Source organism: Phaethon aethereus, assembly GCF_964289735.1.
Source record: "Phaethon aethereus genome assembly, chromosome: 3".
Taxonomy (NCBI): domain Eukaryota; kingdom Metazoa; phylum Chordata; class Aves; order Phaethontiformes; family Phaethontidae; genus Phaethon; species Phaethon aethereus.
In genome coordinates, this window is record NC_138576.1 from 21,386,484 (window position 1) to 21,404,626 (window position 18,143).

General features: G+C 36.4%; 1 protein-coding gene across 1 annotated transcript in view; it reads left to right on the forward strand.

The window, feature by feature from the left end:
* Nucleotides 1-18,143, forward strand: part of PXDN (peroxidasin) — a gene marked incomplete at both ends in the record, with an annotated part of 88,457 nt that overhangs the window by 49,388 nt on the left and 20,926 nt on the right. The window contains 8 exons of the mRNA XM_081997757.1: nt 1,829-1,998; nt 2,951-3,223; nt 4,561-4,677; nt 5,671-5,829; nt 8,253-8,365; nt 9,378-9,534; nt 13,229-13,337; nt 13,768-13,925. Of these exons, the coding sequence (XP_081853883.1) occupies nt 1,829-1,998; nt 2,951-3,223; nt 4,561-4,677; nt 5,671-5,829; nt 8,253-8,365; nt 9,378-9,534; nt 13,229-13,337; nt 13,768-13,925 (1,256 nt within the window). The remainder of the gene's footprint in view (nt 1-1,828; nt 1,999-2,950; nt 3,224-4,560; nt 4,678-5,670; nt 5,830-8,252; nt 8,366-9,377; nt 9,535-13,228; nt 13,338-13,767; nt 13,926-18,143) is intronic.

The window sequence follows — 18,143 nt, forward strand, 5'->3', positions numbered from 1 at the left end:
AATCATTTATATGCAAGTACCAGGCAATCCAAGGTGGACATGATGCACTTGCAGTCTGTGGGGTTAGCTAGTATTAACACACTCTGCGCAGGTCTGTTTGCATTACATTTTGAGGAAGAACAAAAGCTACTTTTTTAAAGGACTCTAGCTGGATGAGAGTTAGGTTTCAGAGGAGGTCTCCCCTGACCCCCAGCCCCTTGGCGGCAGCATTCCTCCAAGGTGTAGCTCCATTCCAGGAGAGGGGAGTCATATCAATTTTGAGGCTCCCCAGACCAGTACATGGAGGGCAGGCAAGTACTTCTATCACAGAATTGGTAATTCAGGTTGGAGGGGACCTCGGGAGTTCTCCAGTGCAGCCTTCTGCTCCAAGCAGGATCATACATGGTTGCTTTATCTAGTTGGGTCTTAAAAGTCTCCAAGGATGGAGGTGGCACAAGCTCTCTGGGCAACCTGCTCCATTGCTTCTCCTCACTGCTTAGGGGATGGAAGGAAGGGCTTATAAAGGACATACGTCTTTCAGTAGCTCAAGGACCAGCCTGCTGCAGAGTGGCTGCTCGAGCTCTGCCAGAGCGGGGCTCCCTCCAGCAGTGCTGGGCACAGCACAGCTCAACCAGCCACGTGGCAGCACATTGCCCCTCTTAAACTGCTGTGGATTTATGATGGACACATGAACTGTGAGTTTGCTATAGCTTAATCAGACTTCGGCTTAATAATGCTCTTATACAAATGGAGAACCTGATCTGGGAATACATTCCCTCCCATTTTATATTAGCAAATGAACCATTTTGGTTTGTTAGTTGCTGATAAAATAGAACAATGTAGAGTCCTGGTTCTGTAGCGTTGTGCTACAGTGAGAACCCCACGTGCAGCAAGTGTACAGCATTTATGGAGTATGTCAAGAACAGAGCCTTGAACTTGCATGGTATAATTATTTTGTTAAAATTTTCTTTGGCTCCTGTACTTTTTATAATAAACAAAGAAAACATGCATTCAGAATACACATATGAAAGAGTTTTAAGAAATTTGAGCTTGGGGTGTGGGATTATTGACTCTGGCTTGTTTCCTGGCTGCATGAATGAGAGCAAAGCTCTTTGCAAGGTCGTTGAATATGGCAAGATTTCAGTCAAAAGCCATTGACCTATTGAGCAGTATGTTAAATAGATCAGCGGTCAGGCCGGGTTTGCTACATAGGGAGTGAGATCTCATCCCTCCTCTGTGCTTTCTTCATCATGTAGTGAGGGATGGAGTGAGAAACAGTTTCTTTAATAAGCCGCAACTATTCTTAGTTAATATCACAGAAATTTATCCATGACAGAGCCTGAAGACCTGATCTTAACTTCTGTTCAAGCCAGTACAAATTACAATCAGGTTCATTACTGCTCCTCAAGCAATCCACACAGAGGTTGGCACAAAGATGGTTTTATAGCAACTAACCCCTCTCCTAGTAGAAAATAAGTGTTGTACTTACATGATCTGCTTCCAGCAGAAACATTTTAAAGTGATTTGCTAGTTAGAGCAGCCTTAAAAGAAAATGAGACCAGATATATGTATTTTGTTAATTTTATTTCCCTGTAAGCTTTTACTCATAAAAGTATTTTGTCTTTTCATTTTGAAGATGTAATACTTGCATAAGCAAAATTGGTTCACTTTTTCTTTTTCCTCTTCTTGTTCTCTTTAGGAAAAAACTCAAAGTTCTATTATTTTACTTACACAGTACATTATTTTTTCCCTAAGTTATTTTGAGTAATATATTTTTGGTTTTATTATTTGGAAGTTTTCTGTGCTAGTGATTTAAAGGTTTAACTCCAGCAGATTCTTTTCTTCACAGTAATGAGCTCAGTATGAAAGAAGATTCCCGTCTAAACTTGCTAGATGATGGCACGTTAATGATTCAGAATACTCAAGAAACAGACCAAGGCATTTATCAGTGCATGGCAAAAAATGTGGCTGGAGAAGTGAAAACTCAGGAAGTTACTCTTAGATACTTTGAGTCACCAGGTAAAGAATATCTAGTCTGAATTTTGCATTCAGATAGAGAATTGTTTTGATAATAAAGTTGTTAAAAATAGGATACTTTGGGTGTTGTTTGTTATTGCTATGTAGATTTCTTGTGCTTGGACATCTTAAGAACCAGATAATGAAGTTATAATATCCCTGGAAAATGCAAATCAGCCAGTTAATTAAAATCTTTATTGCAGTACACAATTCTGATGGATAGTCATATGAGCTGTTTGTAGAAGTACGAAAGGGACAGGAAAAGAGGCTGTTGCATTGCGATGTTGCTCCGTGCAATAATGTTCTCTCTGGATTCCTGAAAACCAGAAGCTGCTGAAGAGACCACTCCTGAAAACTTGGGCACACCCAGTGCAGCTGTCCTTGCTCAGGAGCCTTTTAGCCTGAATCTCTGTCTAGGCAGTGCTTTGTGTTTGCAAGCACTGAATTCCTGGCCAGGACTGTAATGTTTTTAAATTCCAAACTTGGTTGTGAGAAAATTTGTTCCGACACTCAGCATCAGGTAAACTTAAAATGTCACTGCAACTTAGACCTGTAGTTGGGAAAGGTTACTAAAAAGTAGCTTAATCGGTTTTGTCTTTTTGTACACTTACAGAACTTTTTAGCCAGTTTGTTTTCTGTGTCTCAGTGTCTATGCCTTCGAAGAGACTTTTATAAACATCAGCAAATGAGAAGGAAATGTTTGAAAATTGTTTTCATGAGAGTTAAGAAAAAATATCAGTGCAATTATATGAGCTTTTACTTTTATCTGTTGAAACTTATAAATGTCTGCAGCTAAATTAGCCTTAAAGCAAGGCAAAGTTTCCACGAAGATTAGAAGTATGTTGGAACAGAGCTATTAAAAAAAACCCTAAATTCCCCAAACTATTGCAATATTCAGCCAAAGTAACACTATGTGAGCTAAAAGTCATATTTAGCCATTGTTCTTTTCTCACAGCCCGGCCAAGTTTTGTGATTCACCCACAAAATACCGAAGTGCTAGTTGGAGAGAGTGTTACCTTGGAGTGCAGCGCAACCGGGCACCCTCAGCCGCGAATTACCTGGACCAAAGGTGACAGAACCCCTTTACCAAGTGACCCTCGTGTCACGATAACTCCGTCAGGAGGACTTTACATACAAAATGTGAAGCAGGAGGACAGTGGCGAGTATACCTGTTTTGCAACTAACAGCATAGATAATATCCATGCGACTGCGTACATCATAGTCCAAGGTGAGTAACATTAAACTAGGAGTGACATGCTGTAAAACATATTAGGAAGTGTATATTACTTTAAATTGTGTGGTTTTGTCTTTTTTTCTGAATTGCCAGAGCTGAACAAAAACCATAAGAGTTTTTTAATTACACTATTCTAGTGTAGTCCATAGGAAAGCTGCTATACATTTCACTCAGAGTAAGATATATACTAATACTCTGAAAGTCTTTTCATTGATTATTCTCAGAAGTTAATAATTGGTGTTTTAAAATGTTAATTCTAATTATGTTTTGTTTGCCTGTAGGAATAAACATGCAGTGTCAAATTTGTGGGGGATTACATTTTTTCAGGTAACAGGCAGCAATCCCAGAGATTAGAATTTGTGCCTGGAGTACTAGAAATGGAGTTTCGAGTACAGTTCTGTGCTGCCTTTCTTTTGTAGACACTTCCGTCAATGTGGGAACATTTTCTGCTGAGTTTCGTGGAAACTATCACTCTGGCAGTTGAGATGTTAGCATAGCTTTTCTGCCAAACAGAAGTCAAAAGTACTCTAACTTACTGTGATCACAATAATTTTGGTACTGTTTGTCAATAGTATGAATATAAAGTATTTCAAGAACAATATATCAAAAGCGTCCTGTATATATGGAGAATATTTTTTGCAATTGTTTTCACGCTGAAACTTTTATTTGCAAGACATTATGAGGAACCTTTACATTTAAGTTTGTTTCTGTTCTTACATTAAGATCTCTAGTTGGCAAACAGTTTAGGTTGCAAATGCTTTGTTGATGAGTTCAATTTTTAAACAACTTGTCTGTGTGGTTTGTTAATTTATTATTCACCAACGGGTGATTGTGTTTTGAGAACTGAACAAATTACTTCTCACGCTGTTAATGCCATGATGTTACTGCAGAAATTGTCCCACACTCCACTCACTGTTTTCCGTTTGTGTAAAGAAGAAAACAAGCAGCTCAGGATGGTTTTGACTACATTGCATTTCCTTCACAATTTAGCTGAGGATTTTTTGAGAGAAAGAGAAGAAGGTATTTTTAATCCAGGGAACAATCTGGGTTTGATTTTGGAAGTCTTGCTGTACCTCTTATTTTGGATCTATGGCAGTAGATCCCAGAGACCTTCACTGACACCAGGGCCAAGTTGTGAGGGAGATGTTCCCGTTGCACAGGTGGCTGCCCTAACTCTGCCCTGTAGCATTCACATTCTAAAAGAGTCCCATTAACATCTCTTTTCCCGCCAATATGAGCTATTCAAGTCACACAGGAAACAGTACGTAATTTGAGACAGTCGTGCGTTTTTCAGTTTTTTGTTTTTAACCGGTTTATTTTATCTTCTGTAGCTCTACCTCAGTTTACTGTCACTCCTCAAGACAAAACAGTGATTGAGGGACAAACTGTTGACTTCCCTTGTGAAGCGCAAGGCTATCCCCAGCCTGTTATTGCCTGGACTAAAGGAGGTAAGCACGTTCCATTTTTACTTTTACATTACTAGAATAGTTTAGCTGTCATTTTGGAATCACTCATGCATTGAAAGGAATTGCATGTATCTGTTTAGATGCCTTCAGTCTCTGAAGGAAACAGGACTCATCTCTCTCTGCTTTAGCTAGAAAATGCAATGTGCTCCCTTCAGAAACCAGAACAGCCCACCCTGTAACTGGCATCAGTATAACTGCATTTCTGTCGCTTAATGCGCATTGACAGGAACACCCGGTGCACTCTGCTGGCTGTTTTATCAGGTTGTAGCCGTAAAGGCATTAAGCCAAATCCAGTGGGAAGAAACACTGTAGTGGATTTTGTATCAAGAAGTAAATATTCCAGCTGAATCATATGAAATAGCTCTAGTAGGCAAAACGACACTTCAGAAATTCTAAATTGTGGTAGGTAAAGCAGGTTTTTAACAAACTCTTGATAATTTTGGTGCTGATAATGTCCCTGTTTCTTCCTCTGCCAAGATTGCTCCAGTCAAATGAAATTCTCAGAAAGGAAGAATAGGGTAGAGAGACTGATGTGCCTTTTATTTAATTTTCATCATATTCCATTTTTTCAGGGCTGTATGTGTTTTTCTATGGATTCTTTAGATGGCCTAGGCAGATGAGATGGATTGTGTCTTACACACATGGCAATAGTATGACATGAACAGTAATACCTGTTGGTGTTCTTCTTAGGATGCCTTCTCATTCGGATGTTTATCATGCTCCTTAAATGAAAATATTTATTTCTACCACAAACAAAGAAGAGATCAGGATTATGATTGTGTGCATATGTATGTTTTGTTTGCCTTGCATGTTTATCTTCTGAGAACTAAAGGTTTCAAACATTTTTTTTAAAAAGACTACTTTTTTCCAATGTATTATCAAATTTAAAATCATGTAGATTTCCTGTTTTCTGACACAAAAGGGACTTTGTTCTGCACTGCTACAAATAGCAAATGATGTCGCTCTGTGTTTCAGGAGGCCAGTTGTCTGTTGACAGAAGACACTTAGTTCTATCTTCTGGAACTCTAAGGATTTCCAGGGTTGCTCTGCATGACCAGGGACAGTATGAATGCCAAGCTGTCAACATTATTGGATCTCAGCGAATTGTTGTATATCTGACCGTACAGCCTAGAGGTATGTTCTCCATGTACAACTGATGGGGGGGGCGGGCAGGGAAAAAAGCGTACAGTAAATACACGGTGCTGTGTTTGATTTCCTTTTTTTTCCTCAAATGTAAGATTGAGAATTAATTATTTTGGATGGCACGAAATGTTAATCTGAAGTAGTTTATCTTTGTTTAGAATTCAAAAAACTTTTGAAACAGAGCTTGAATAGTGCTTGAGTTTTTCTTCAGGACTTCTGCATTTTACAATGGTTCTAAGTTGCTGGTTTTGAATTATAAGGTGTTTTATTAGTTTCTATAAATTGAGCATGTGAGAGAGACTTTGTTCAAAGTCACTTGGAGCCTACATGAGCTTACAACTAAACATGACCTTTTTTGATAAAAGCTTGTTAGAATGAGGCTTGATCTTTTGATAGTTAAAAATCTTGCTGTTGAGGGTATTGCTAACATTTCACATTTCTGATCATTATTTCTGAGTATATCTACTTTTAGATTCCAAGTGGTTTTTAATAAATAACATGCATGGATACTTATCAGTATTTGTACAGAGTATCATTCCTTTATAACAGTCTGTCTTCTGTGAAAGAGGTTTATCTGATTTACTCTTTTTTGTAAAGAATGGAGGTTTCCTTTGAGGATGACAGTATTCCTATGCTTGGGAAAATATTTTGTTTGTGAAAAGGCTAGTTTCTTATGAGACTCTATGCAGTTAACTATATAGTGTTATTAACATAATGTTTTGATGTCCAGAAACAGAACATTCTATTTTACAACACCAGAATGAAAAGTCATTCCTTATACTTAAAATAAGCTGACACAGGAAAAAAAAAAAAAAAAGCTCAATTTTTCTTTTTCATCTCTTCAAGTAAACTCTAAGTAAGCCACTTCTAGGATTAATTAGAATCATATTAATATTTCTAATTTAATTACGTACTTTGGTGGTTAACTAAATTCAAGGAGATTAAACATTTAATTCAAAGCATTTGTTGTTAGTTACCTCATTTCAAACAGTGTTTTAGTGAAAGGGGCTCACACGTCTTCCTGAGCTTAGATGTTTGTCAGAAAAATATTCTGTTAATTTTTCTTAGTTGAGAGTAGTACTGGGAGATCAATTTGTCAAAATTGAGATTTTTTTCACCTATATAAAATTGTTGACTAAAATTTCATAAAACAAAACTCAATTTTAGAAAGTTTTATAGTCTTCCAGCTGTGTTAAACTTCACTGAACTTAAGTGATGTTTAATAAAGTTATTTTTGTGTAACTCAGCTTGCAAAATCCAGCCCCCAAAAGATAATAAGTACAAGACTGAAGGCTGCATATGCAGCCTGATATTGGAGCTCTCTATACATTCACTGCAATGCTATTTTCAATTGTGCAAGAAGGGAAAACTTTTTCTTCTGGGCTTCTAACAAAAGGACTGTTCATCTGAGGAATGTCTGGTCAGTGGTCACTGTGGCTAAATCTGTATTAATGAATACAGATTAACGGTTCAGGTCTGTTTGCTGGCATGACATGGCTCACACCCACAGATCCAGACTCGCTTACCTCCCAGTGCTGGCCGCCTGCCTCTAGGTGCCTTATTTGAAATGGTTTCTGGTCCTTGATAGCCATTTCCATACAAACAACTTAACACCAGGGCCAGGTTTGGTTAGTAGTAAAAATGTATGCTCTGTGGCCACATAATTCTCTGTAAAGAACAGCCCCCTCTCAGTCTCCCCAAAATACTGATGTGTTACAGCAGAAATGCAATTCTTAATGACTTCATTATCTTGGATGTGCTCCTCATGATGATATCTGAGTGCTGGATGTCAATCTGCATTTAAGGAAATCAGGATTAAAAAATACATTAATTTTGTTCTCACTCGATTTAGGTAACTGTGTACCCCGTGTCCTTAATATGGAAGGTGTTTTTTTTATGTTTTAAGGCCTAGGTTGGTGTCGGGCGGTAGGAGCTCTGTGAAGGCTTAGCACCTCAGCAAGTCGGGCTGGGGGAATCACAGTTGAATGAGTTCTGGAAAGTTTTGCTTTTATCATCTAAGAAATCTCTGTTGCTGTTATTTAAAAAATTAAAACTTAAAAAATTTTCAGAAGTTGATGGGATATTAATTCTGGTCACTTTGTTCAAATGTAGCTATTCACAGAAGTTTTTTTCAGAGCTTTTTATGTATGGAAATTAAGTGTTTTTGGCAACTACTAGCCTGTTGTGTTAGAAGCTAAGAGTACTTAAAACTCTGCCTGAAGCAGACATCAGGAATAAGGAATTTTATCTCTAAAACAAACTAATGAGCAACTAAAAACTTGCAGACAGAATAGGGTTATAGATTAAGAAATGCTGGGTAACTGAAAAAAACCAAACCTTGCTGACCTCTTTTCAGATTGTCTACTGCACAAGTGGTATTTCATACCTTGTCAATGCATCATTTGTTTTTTTAGTGACTCCTGTATTTGCCAGTGTTCCCAGTGACATGACAGTGGAGGTTGGCACAAACGTGCAGATCCCATGCAGTGCTCAAGGAGAGCCAGAGCCAGTAATTACGTGGAATAAGGTACTAGATATTTGTCTGGTTTTTGCAGAAAGGCAGTGGCCTTTCCAACCTCTTCATAACTAGCTATTTAAAGTGCACATTGTCAAATTATTGCTTCCTCTAGTGTCTGAAAACATTACCTGAAGTTTGATCAGCAAATCTTCTTTAACACAGAGCATGTATATAGATACCAAACCTGAATTTTATATATATATCTGTATAGAAATATATATATATATGGTTTTACAAATGATTATACAGACCAGCCAAAATTCATACCGTGGGCCTTAAAAGGTCTATGTATTTTAGTGACAATTCTGTGCAAATATCCTTTTAATATTCACACTTTCAATGATATTATAGATATAAACCAATAAAAATTATTGTATTGCTGAGCCCTCTGATACTGCTAGGTTGACACTTCAACCAGGACGTGTTTTGGTAACTCTTTGGTAACCTCTCTGTGGCTTTGACTTCCATTAGTGCAATAATTGTTATATCAAACTGTTAGTTAGAGCTATTAACAGAGTTACTGGTGAATTAACGGGTTGCTAATATTGATCTTCAGTTTTCCTGATATATTCTTCTCTTCAATTAGTGAGCATTAGAAAATGTACCTTGATGTACCTTAAAGAGCTTCTAAATGCATAGCACATGACGAATAGATATGTATAAAGCTCTTGAGATCTTTTTTAGTTGGTTAATTTTGAGTGAAATCAAATATACATGTTCTCAAGAGGTGCTATCTTATTTTTATCTTTTAAATTTTATGTGATGAGGACCTGTAACTACTAAAATACTTTGTTTTATAGTAATGAGTAAATACATAAATACACTGTACATGCAAGTCCTCCTGTCAACATAATAGTGTGTGAGTTTTTTATAGAAGTTTATCTAATCTGTTTGACTATTATCTTGGCATATAAAATAGAAATATAAAATAAAAAGTAAAAATAAAAGAGAAAAAGAAGACAAAAATTCACATTTTAAAACAAAGAGTGTTTAGAATAACTAACATTGTGCTTTGCTGCAGGATGGAGTACAGGTAACTGAGAGTGGAAAATTTCATGTTAGTCCGGAGGGATTTCTTACCATTCGCGATGTTGGAACAGCTGATGAAGGTCGATATGAATGTGTTGCCCGGAATACCATAGGATACTCCTCTGTTAGTATGGTGCTTAGTGTTAACGGTAAGGTCTATGAATCAGAGATATGAGTTAGATTACTCGTTCTAATTGCTTGATTTGTAAGATGCAAAAAAGTTAATCGAATGTTAAATTCCTTCTTTTATTCATACTTTTCTACTTCTCCCATAATCCTCTTTTTTTATTTTTTATTTTTTCTTCATTTAATTCAGGCAACTATCTGCACAGATGTGAGTAGGATGGGAATATGTCAGTCAAAATGTCTCTAAGAGCTAAGCTTCAAAACAAACAATGCTTTGTGCTCCAGTTAGTCATACTACTTTCCTCTTGAGATATTATTTGGACCTATTAGAATTTGCTAGTCGAATACACAGTATAATCTTTAGGAATAACTTGACAAACAGTCCTGTGGCATCTTTAAAGTGACACTTAACAGCCCTTGGTTGAAAATTAGGCTTCAACCACGGTGAAAGAATTCAGGAAAGTCATAACAATCTTAAGAAGCTAAAGGAGAAAACAGAAAGAAAAGGAGAATATTTGAACTTATTCTAATTATTTGTAAGTAATAATGCCAAATAGTAGTTATCAATTATTAACATGTAATAATTGGTAATAAAGCAGCCAAAGAGACTAAGGAAATAACTTTGTTACACAGATTGACCCTAATGCTTTTCTGACTTATTGAGTAAAACTGCTGATTTTTCAGACTCTTTTTGATGGAAAATATTAAGGAAACTGTGTTTTTTTGTCTTTTGGTAGAAAATATGACACGATATTTTTGTATCATTGAAAAATGAGTCTTGAGCAGTGATTTCTTTAACACATTGAATATTTTTTCCCAGTGTTATGTCTGATGTTCTCTATTTTGTTTGCTAAATCCATAAATATGTATCAGTGATTTTTCTAATGTTTTGATTAGCATGATACCAATCACATGGTTTCAATAAAATTATTATGTTCCCTGGCTTAAGTTACTTTTAGTAGACTATCAATCTATTCTCTTCTTTATAAAAAATAATATTTCTTCAATCTGTAAATATGATTTCTGAGAGAAAAATTGCAGGACTGGGAATCATTCAATAATAAGGTTTCATCTACATATATGAAGTCTGCAAATAAAAGAAAGTCCATAAAGATCAGTTAATCTTGGTTACTCTGCAGATGCATTAAAAAAAGTTTTTCATTTAAAAAAAAAAAGATTAGCCAAAATTATTGATTTTCTCAAATCTATAAGAGCTCTGAAAAATGAAACGGTGAACTATAGCCCCAGTGGAAACCAGTTTCATTCACCTAGTGCAAGGGTCAGCTGCTTATTCTCATCTGCTGAAATTGGCAAACTACAAAACTTGATGTTAGCCGATCTGCAGTATTTAATTGTAATGTGGTTGTTTTTCTCGTAAACTGTAACATTAATAAAACTAAAATTAGTGAAACTACCCTTGATTAGTCTGCATTCAGTATGAAATTGTAAATGATGTTTCTCCTTAAAACTAGTGGGATATCAGATACGGTTTCTCTATGGTTGCTATAAAAATGAAGCTGTCAGAGAAGCAAGGACAAGCAGACAGATCAGAAATACGGGCTACTTGCTCTCTGGATAGTATTAACAATGGTGTAGCCAGAAATCCCTAAAAACTTGCATGTCAACATTTCTTTTAAACAAAGTTAATGTTTTATGAATGTTCCTAATGCATAAAAGTATTTTCTCAACATTGAGACAGTATAAAGGCAAGTGTATAGAAACTGAGGGGCAAGTTTTGTTGGCCATGTTTGAGAATATTTTAAAGATACTTTTCTTTTGCCATTTTCTTCTGTCCTTTTCTGTTGTTCTGTAAGAATTTCTGCATTAAATTTAAGGCAGGATGTGTGTGGATTATATTTTCGTTGCTTAGAAAATTTGCTATTTTTCTTCACCCCCCTCCCCATCCCAAAAAAGTTATTGTGTGAAAGGCTTTCAGGGAGCTTTAACTTTTAATATTTATCACTGTAAAAGGTGAACCACTGGCAGCAAATAGTCCAAACAAAAAAAAAAGTACAATATAGTTAACATCTGACCAAGGTTTATGACTCAGCCCATTAATCAGAAAGATAGCTCTGCAAAACACATATCTAAAATGAACACCAAGATTACACCTATCGTAGACAGCACTAGGGAAGGTAACTGGCCACTGGATTTTTACAGTCTGCGATATTGCAGTGTTAAGATGGTTCATGCCGCACAAGCACTCTCTGAAATACTAAAACAAGGGTATCAAAGCTGTAAATGATATTTCTCCTTAAAATAAGTAGTTTCTCTGAAAATATTTCTGTACGGTTGCCATGAAAATGCAGCTGCCAAGCAAGGAGGACCGTTGGCAATCAGGATGGATCAGGGACTGTGGAAGTGGTCACCCCGTTTTGGATGCTGGGAGTATGTTGTCTGTAGCCCAAGGCAGCTGGCCTCAGGGCAGAGAAAGGGGCTTCAGCTACAGCTTTAGAGTGCCGGGGGCTGTTTTATTTGACAGTATAGATGGTTAAGTTTGATTACCCAGGTCTAGACTCTGAAATTCGTATAGACACAGCCTAAACTGCCAATTATGAAGGAATAATGAAATATTGCCTAGAAAAGAAAAAAAAAGAAGTGTAATGAAAAGCTTGCAAACAATGTTTTTTATGTCAGCTGATTTTGTACATCTGCTGATTTTATTCTGGTGTATTTTCTTTGGACTTTTCCCTACTTTACCTTTCTTCCTGTGTGATTTTTCCAATCTAAACACACTCTGGAAACTGCTAGTTGCTGCCCCTGGTAGTTCTTGGTTTAGTCTGAAAGGAAGGTTATTAGCCTTAGATACGTTGTACAAACATCCAGCTGCAACTGAGTACTGTATAAAAAGGCAGATGAATGGACCTATGCATTAGTGAGTTTCCAGTATTATGCAGAGTCATTAAATACCTTTAAAGCATGTGATTTTTAATGTAGTATTAAAAAGATAGATACTTTTACAGTAGAAAACAAAGTAGTGATCAAAACAAATAAAACATATCTCTTTAAAATCAATGTGTATTGCTTACTAGACTAAGCTCAGGAGAGGAACTATGTTAAATTGCTGTAGGTATTTGGGAATATATAAAATTCTGTAGGGATTTTTTGGGTGTGTTTTATTCATTTTTTTGTGAAATCTCTTTTATTAATCTCATGTGATGCATGTATTCTAAAAGGCAAACTAAATCGGTCAGTATTTTCCACTTGTAACACATTCCTGTAAACGCTTTAAATTCTTACATTGAATTCAGTACTAACTCAGTACTAATTGAAATTAAAGGGAATACTTGCATTGATTTCAGTGGATATAGGTCAAGCTTTCCATATCAACACCTGAAAGCTTATAATAAACCACACCAGAAGAAAACCCTTAATAATAATTTTTTCTTCGGTTATTTTTACTTGAAATTGTGGGACTAATTAATAGACAGTTAAACACTGTATGCATTTATCTTCACTTTATTTTGATTTGGAATTATAAGCAAGATGACTTTTAAACTTACATTAACTTTTGTTTTAAATGAGTTTTGCTCTACTGTAATATGCTTTGATAGAATTCCAAAATGGTTAAGAATTTTATATTTGGACGAACTAATGCTTAAAGAACAGGGGTTTACTTTGTAAAACTGAAATGATGTCGTGTCTAGACTCTGTTTTATAGAAGTATCTTTTTGTGTGTGGCCATTTTTGCAATAACGTGAATTCCTCTTTCTGTAGTCCCTAATGTCAGCCGAAATGGAGATCCTTTTGTACAAACATCAATTGTGGAAGCAATTGCCACTGTTGACAGAGCAATAAATTCAACACGTACACATCTGTTTGACAGGTATCCTGTTTTTTTTTATATCGTGAAGTCAAAATTAATTTTGTGTATGCTAGAAATAATGGAACATTTATTAAGCAAGAAGCCATTTTCTTATTATAATGGCATTGTTAATATCTGGTTAGTTCTGGGAATACTAACAGTTCAACACGTAAGGATTCATATTGTTTAAACACTTCTGTTGAGATCTCTGTTTGCTGCAGCATTTTTTCCACTGAGATAATGTGTATTAAAAGGCTACTAAATGTTTAATTGCTACTAAATGTTTAATGTTTCATTATTTTATTAAATATTTTTTTTGTTTGCCTTCCATTTTGAGATGAGTAACGAAGGTATGTACTAATCATGTTGCTGAACGTTTACATGATTTATGTAGTACTGTTATTTTGTAACTCCTGTGTACACTTACTATTTTTTTCAAATTATCTATCAGTCGTCCTCGTTCTCCGAATGATTTGCTAGCCTTATTTCGATACCCAAGGGATCCATACACTGTTGAGCAAGCAAGAGCTGGGGAAATATTTGAAAGGACATTACAGCTTATTCAAGATCATGTACAAGATGGTCTAATGGTTGACCTGAATGGAACAAGTCAGTACTCTTTCCTTATTTTTTTGTGTTGAAGTGTATTTGCATTCTCAAGTCATTATACTTCAAGAGACATTTATTTTCCGAGTCTGGGTCCCAACTGCAGAACCATTACATTGAAATCAGTGGAGTATTTGGCTTTGCAAAACTTTACCAAATATATGTTTGCCAAATTCAGTCCTTGGTTTGCATGTTGCTACGTTGTGGTGTAACTCGATTTGTTTGGGCTCTCCGAATAGAGTGTTTTTATTTTTCGTCACGTTGACGTATTAGGGAAAAAATTATATTCAGATTCTACTGGTCAAATTTGGTATAATGGAAGTGCATAATACATCCTGTTTATTAACTCCCTGTGTGTTAATTCATTAAAACCATTGTTTCATAGCAGAACAGACTTTTCTGTTATGTATTAAAAATAATCAGTATTTTGTTTATGTTTCTTTAAGTAAAACCATTTATTGTCAGCGTGCTTTGGCAAGGAGAAAAGATGATGAAACAAGAAGTATTTGTATACTTTACAAACCAAGGTTTCTGCATGTACCACAATAGTATTCAAAGAAGTATTTGCCACTCATTCTTTAAGTGCATATCAAACTAAGTTAACTGTTTCCCTTAACACCGATCTGATGTAATGAGAAATACAGTTTTTGCTGCTTTTTATAAATAGCAGAAAAATACGAGGTTCAATATTTCTACCTTTTAGTTATTGAATTCCAAGTTCAAATTCATGAAGTCTAGCTGGAGCATATACAACTAATGTGTGTAGATATGTATGTGGATAAGCTTGAAACATAGGACTGAAGCATTTGGAAGTAATGATAGCATTTTGGGAGAACTTTTGCGACTTGAGACATAGCCAAAAACTACACTGAATATCTAGAGGAAATATTTTTGCTTATTATATTGTTTTTGATGTTTATAATTGAGTATTTATTGTAACTTCTGAAAACTTTAACTCTGACTGTGAACTAGGCAAGTATTTATAAGACCAAAGACTGCAAACTTTGTGGAGTACTGTAACATTTGATAGTAAAAGAAGCTTGTTACTCATTATTAGAGCTGAGTAAATAGTTTGTGATGAATAGTTTACCACAAAAACTTATTCAAAATTCTTTGAAGGCTTGTGTTTTATAAGAGCAACCCAAGTTAATTTGGTTCTCTGATTAGATGCGTATGCAAGCATATTGAGCATAATACTAGGAATATATGAAATCTGATGTGTGAGAATTGCCTGACTACTTTTCACTAGGATTTGTAATAGTTAAGTTCAATCATCTAAAGTTTACCAAAACTTGGCATTAAAGCATACTAATACAAATTAATGAACACAAAATCAGGCAACTTTCTGTGATACTGGAAATTCTGTTCACAACCAGAGCTTGCTGCTGAGCCCTACAAAATCCACAGAAACCTGGCTTTTAGGGAAACTTGAATGGTTAAGTAAATCTGTTTTCATTTAATAGCCTAATGCTCGGATTTAAATACTCATACTTGTCCTTATTTGGTTTTATTTCAAAATGCAGAGCCCAATGAAAGGTGTTATTTAGCACTTTTGCACTGGGAACAGTTGAGAAACTTGACAATTTACTATTCAGAGACTTTTTTTAATGTAAAATCTTGGAATATCCCAAGGAAAGACTACGGAGCCAAATTCTCTGCAATGCCAGACCCTATAACAAGGGGAATAGCCACAAATTGCTTCTTGGAAGGTTCAGATTGGATGTTAGGAAACGCTTTCTCACCAGGAGGCCAGTGCAGCACTGGAACAGCTTATCTAGAAAGGCTGAGAAGACTCAGTCTTTGGAGGTTTTCAAGCCCGCTAGGCAGGGAAACAGCTGAGCTGATCCAGTGCTGGAGACAGCCTTGCTTCAAGCAGGAGCTTGGTCTGGGTAAGAGGTCCCTTCTAATCAATATTTCTATGATTCTATGAAACATCTTTCTTGCAGTTTGGAAAAAATAGAGCTAATATTATGCGAATTGAGCTAGCCAGCTTCTAAGCACCGGAAATGCTCAATGCCCAGCCTTTTAGAAAGCAGAGCCAGAGTTAATACCTACAATGTGAGGGGTAATTAAGGATCTGCAATTTATGTCAGCCTCCACTCTGCTCAGAAAGCCATCAAATCTAATCCATAGATGAGACATTGCCTCCAACTTGAAGTTCTAAACAGAGAAGCTGAACCTTTTATTTTAAATTGGTAATGAAGGTCATTCCACCCAAAATATGCATAGTCAAGTTACAACTTGATTTCAGAAATGTGGGTGGCAACCAGGATAACCACTGCAGACAAATGTTTACGTAAAGACTTCATCAATAATGACCATAAGGAAAGAAGTCCATGAGGAATAAAGATCATTTAAAAAAGGGGTGTCATTATAAAGAAGATATGTTTTCTGGGTGTAGTTTTAGAAATAAACTGCCCTAGTAATCAGCATATTATAATATGTTATCAATAATATCCTCAAAGTGTGTATTTTGCTGCATTACCCAGTGGCACTTACTGGTTTTTCTCTGTGGTTTTATTTTTCTTTTTCCTAGTCTGAATTATTCCATAAAATAACTTATGCATGTCCACAAGAACAGGTTAGTTTTTTGCCTAATGCAAGCACTAGGTCTCTAGTATCTTTGCTTTGACTTGTAAACCACTCGGAGTACAGGTAGCCTGAGGCTGAGAAAACATAGATCCCCTGACTGAGCACAGGTCCTGTCCCAGCTGAGCGGCTATGAGCAATCCAGTCCCTTTCAAGGCAAAGACAAAGAGGGGCTTTAGGTGGTTTGTTTGAAATTGCCCTGCATTGCAAAAATCGGCAGAGCACCTACGTGTCTAGGACCCGTTTATGTGTTGAATGGAGATGAAGGTCAGTGTCTTTGCAGGCACGCTGGGACTGAGCTCAGGACTAAAAGGAATGTTTCCCGACTGTGTGCAATTAGCCTGCACTGACCTCTTGCAACACTGCGTTCAGTTCATAGTCTTGAGTGATTACCGTCATGGTGGCAACCCCATGAGCCTGTGGGAACACAGTACCACTGTATGCGCGCTCATTTCCTTTTTTATTTCTGCCTTTATTCTGCTTGTCTGGTTTTACCCCTGACTGCAAGACTTTCCAGATCAACAACCACGGTGGTGTATGGTGGCTCATAGTTAGCTAAAAGTACACCTACACTGCCAAATACTCTACCTCCTGGGCTCTCTCCTGGATCCTGGAACCTCGTTCATCCACGCTGTGTATCTGTTAATCACTCAAGGTGTGCCTATGCTCTGGATCAGCAGTGCCCATTTGAAGTGAATCTCCCAGTTGTCCCCACTCACGGTACATTGTTATGAGTTGTGGTATGGTCTTGAACAGCATGGATTCTTTTCAAATTAAGTGAAGGATGTGGTCCAGGGATACGTTCAGTTCAGGAAAACAAAGCAAAGCTTTTCTGAAGGAAACCCGCTCCTATTGCACAATGGATGCAGTAGGGGTGTCTGTCTTAGCATCAAAAATTTCACTCTATAGACACATTTCTGTTGGTCTACACAAGTTGGTAATGTAGATATAGCCCAAATTAATTACTTTTTTCCCCTGAAATGAAGCCCAAATGTTTATGAGAAAAAATCACTTTTAGAATGGCTCCTAATAGGCAGCATGGACAAGGTACAGCCTGACTGTTCTGCTATTTGCAGTCACCCAGCACTGTACTAGGAGGCCTTCCTTATGGTCTTCAGTTCTTCCACATGCCGTCATACCACAGCAGAGATCATGCAACACATAACCTTAGTCTGAAGTTACAAAAACATAATTCTCATTAGTTACAGTATATATTTTATATATACTATTTTTCTATGAATTGAGAAAAAATGCAGGAATGCGATAAGTATATTGTAGTCCCAGAAGTGAATGGTGTGGATTGCAGAGGAAACCTCTGCCAAGTGTTATGCAAACACAGTTTTCTTTAGAAACTAGTCTTGGGTAATGTGAATGTGAGTTACTCCATAACACTTGTCCTAGAGCTCACTCCTCTGTTTAGCTATATTGCCTGGGGTTTTTTTTTTTTTTTGTGTTTTGCTGAATTTTTTTCTTAAAATTCTGCAACTTTCACTGTAATAAAGCAAAACAAAATAGTAATGTTCAGTGAATTACCAAGTCTCAAAATATAAAGTCTTGGAGTCCGTGTAAATGTTACTGACAGTTTCTAAAATGCTTTAACTAACTTGGGGAAAATTTTCCCATTTGTCTCAA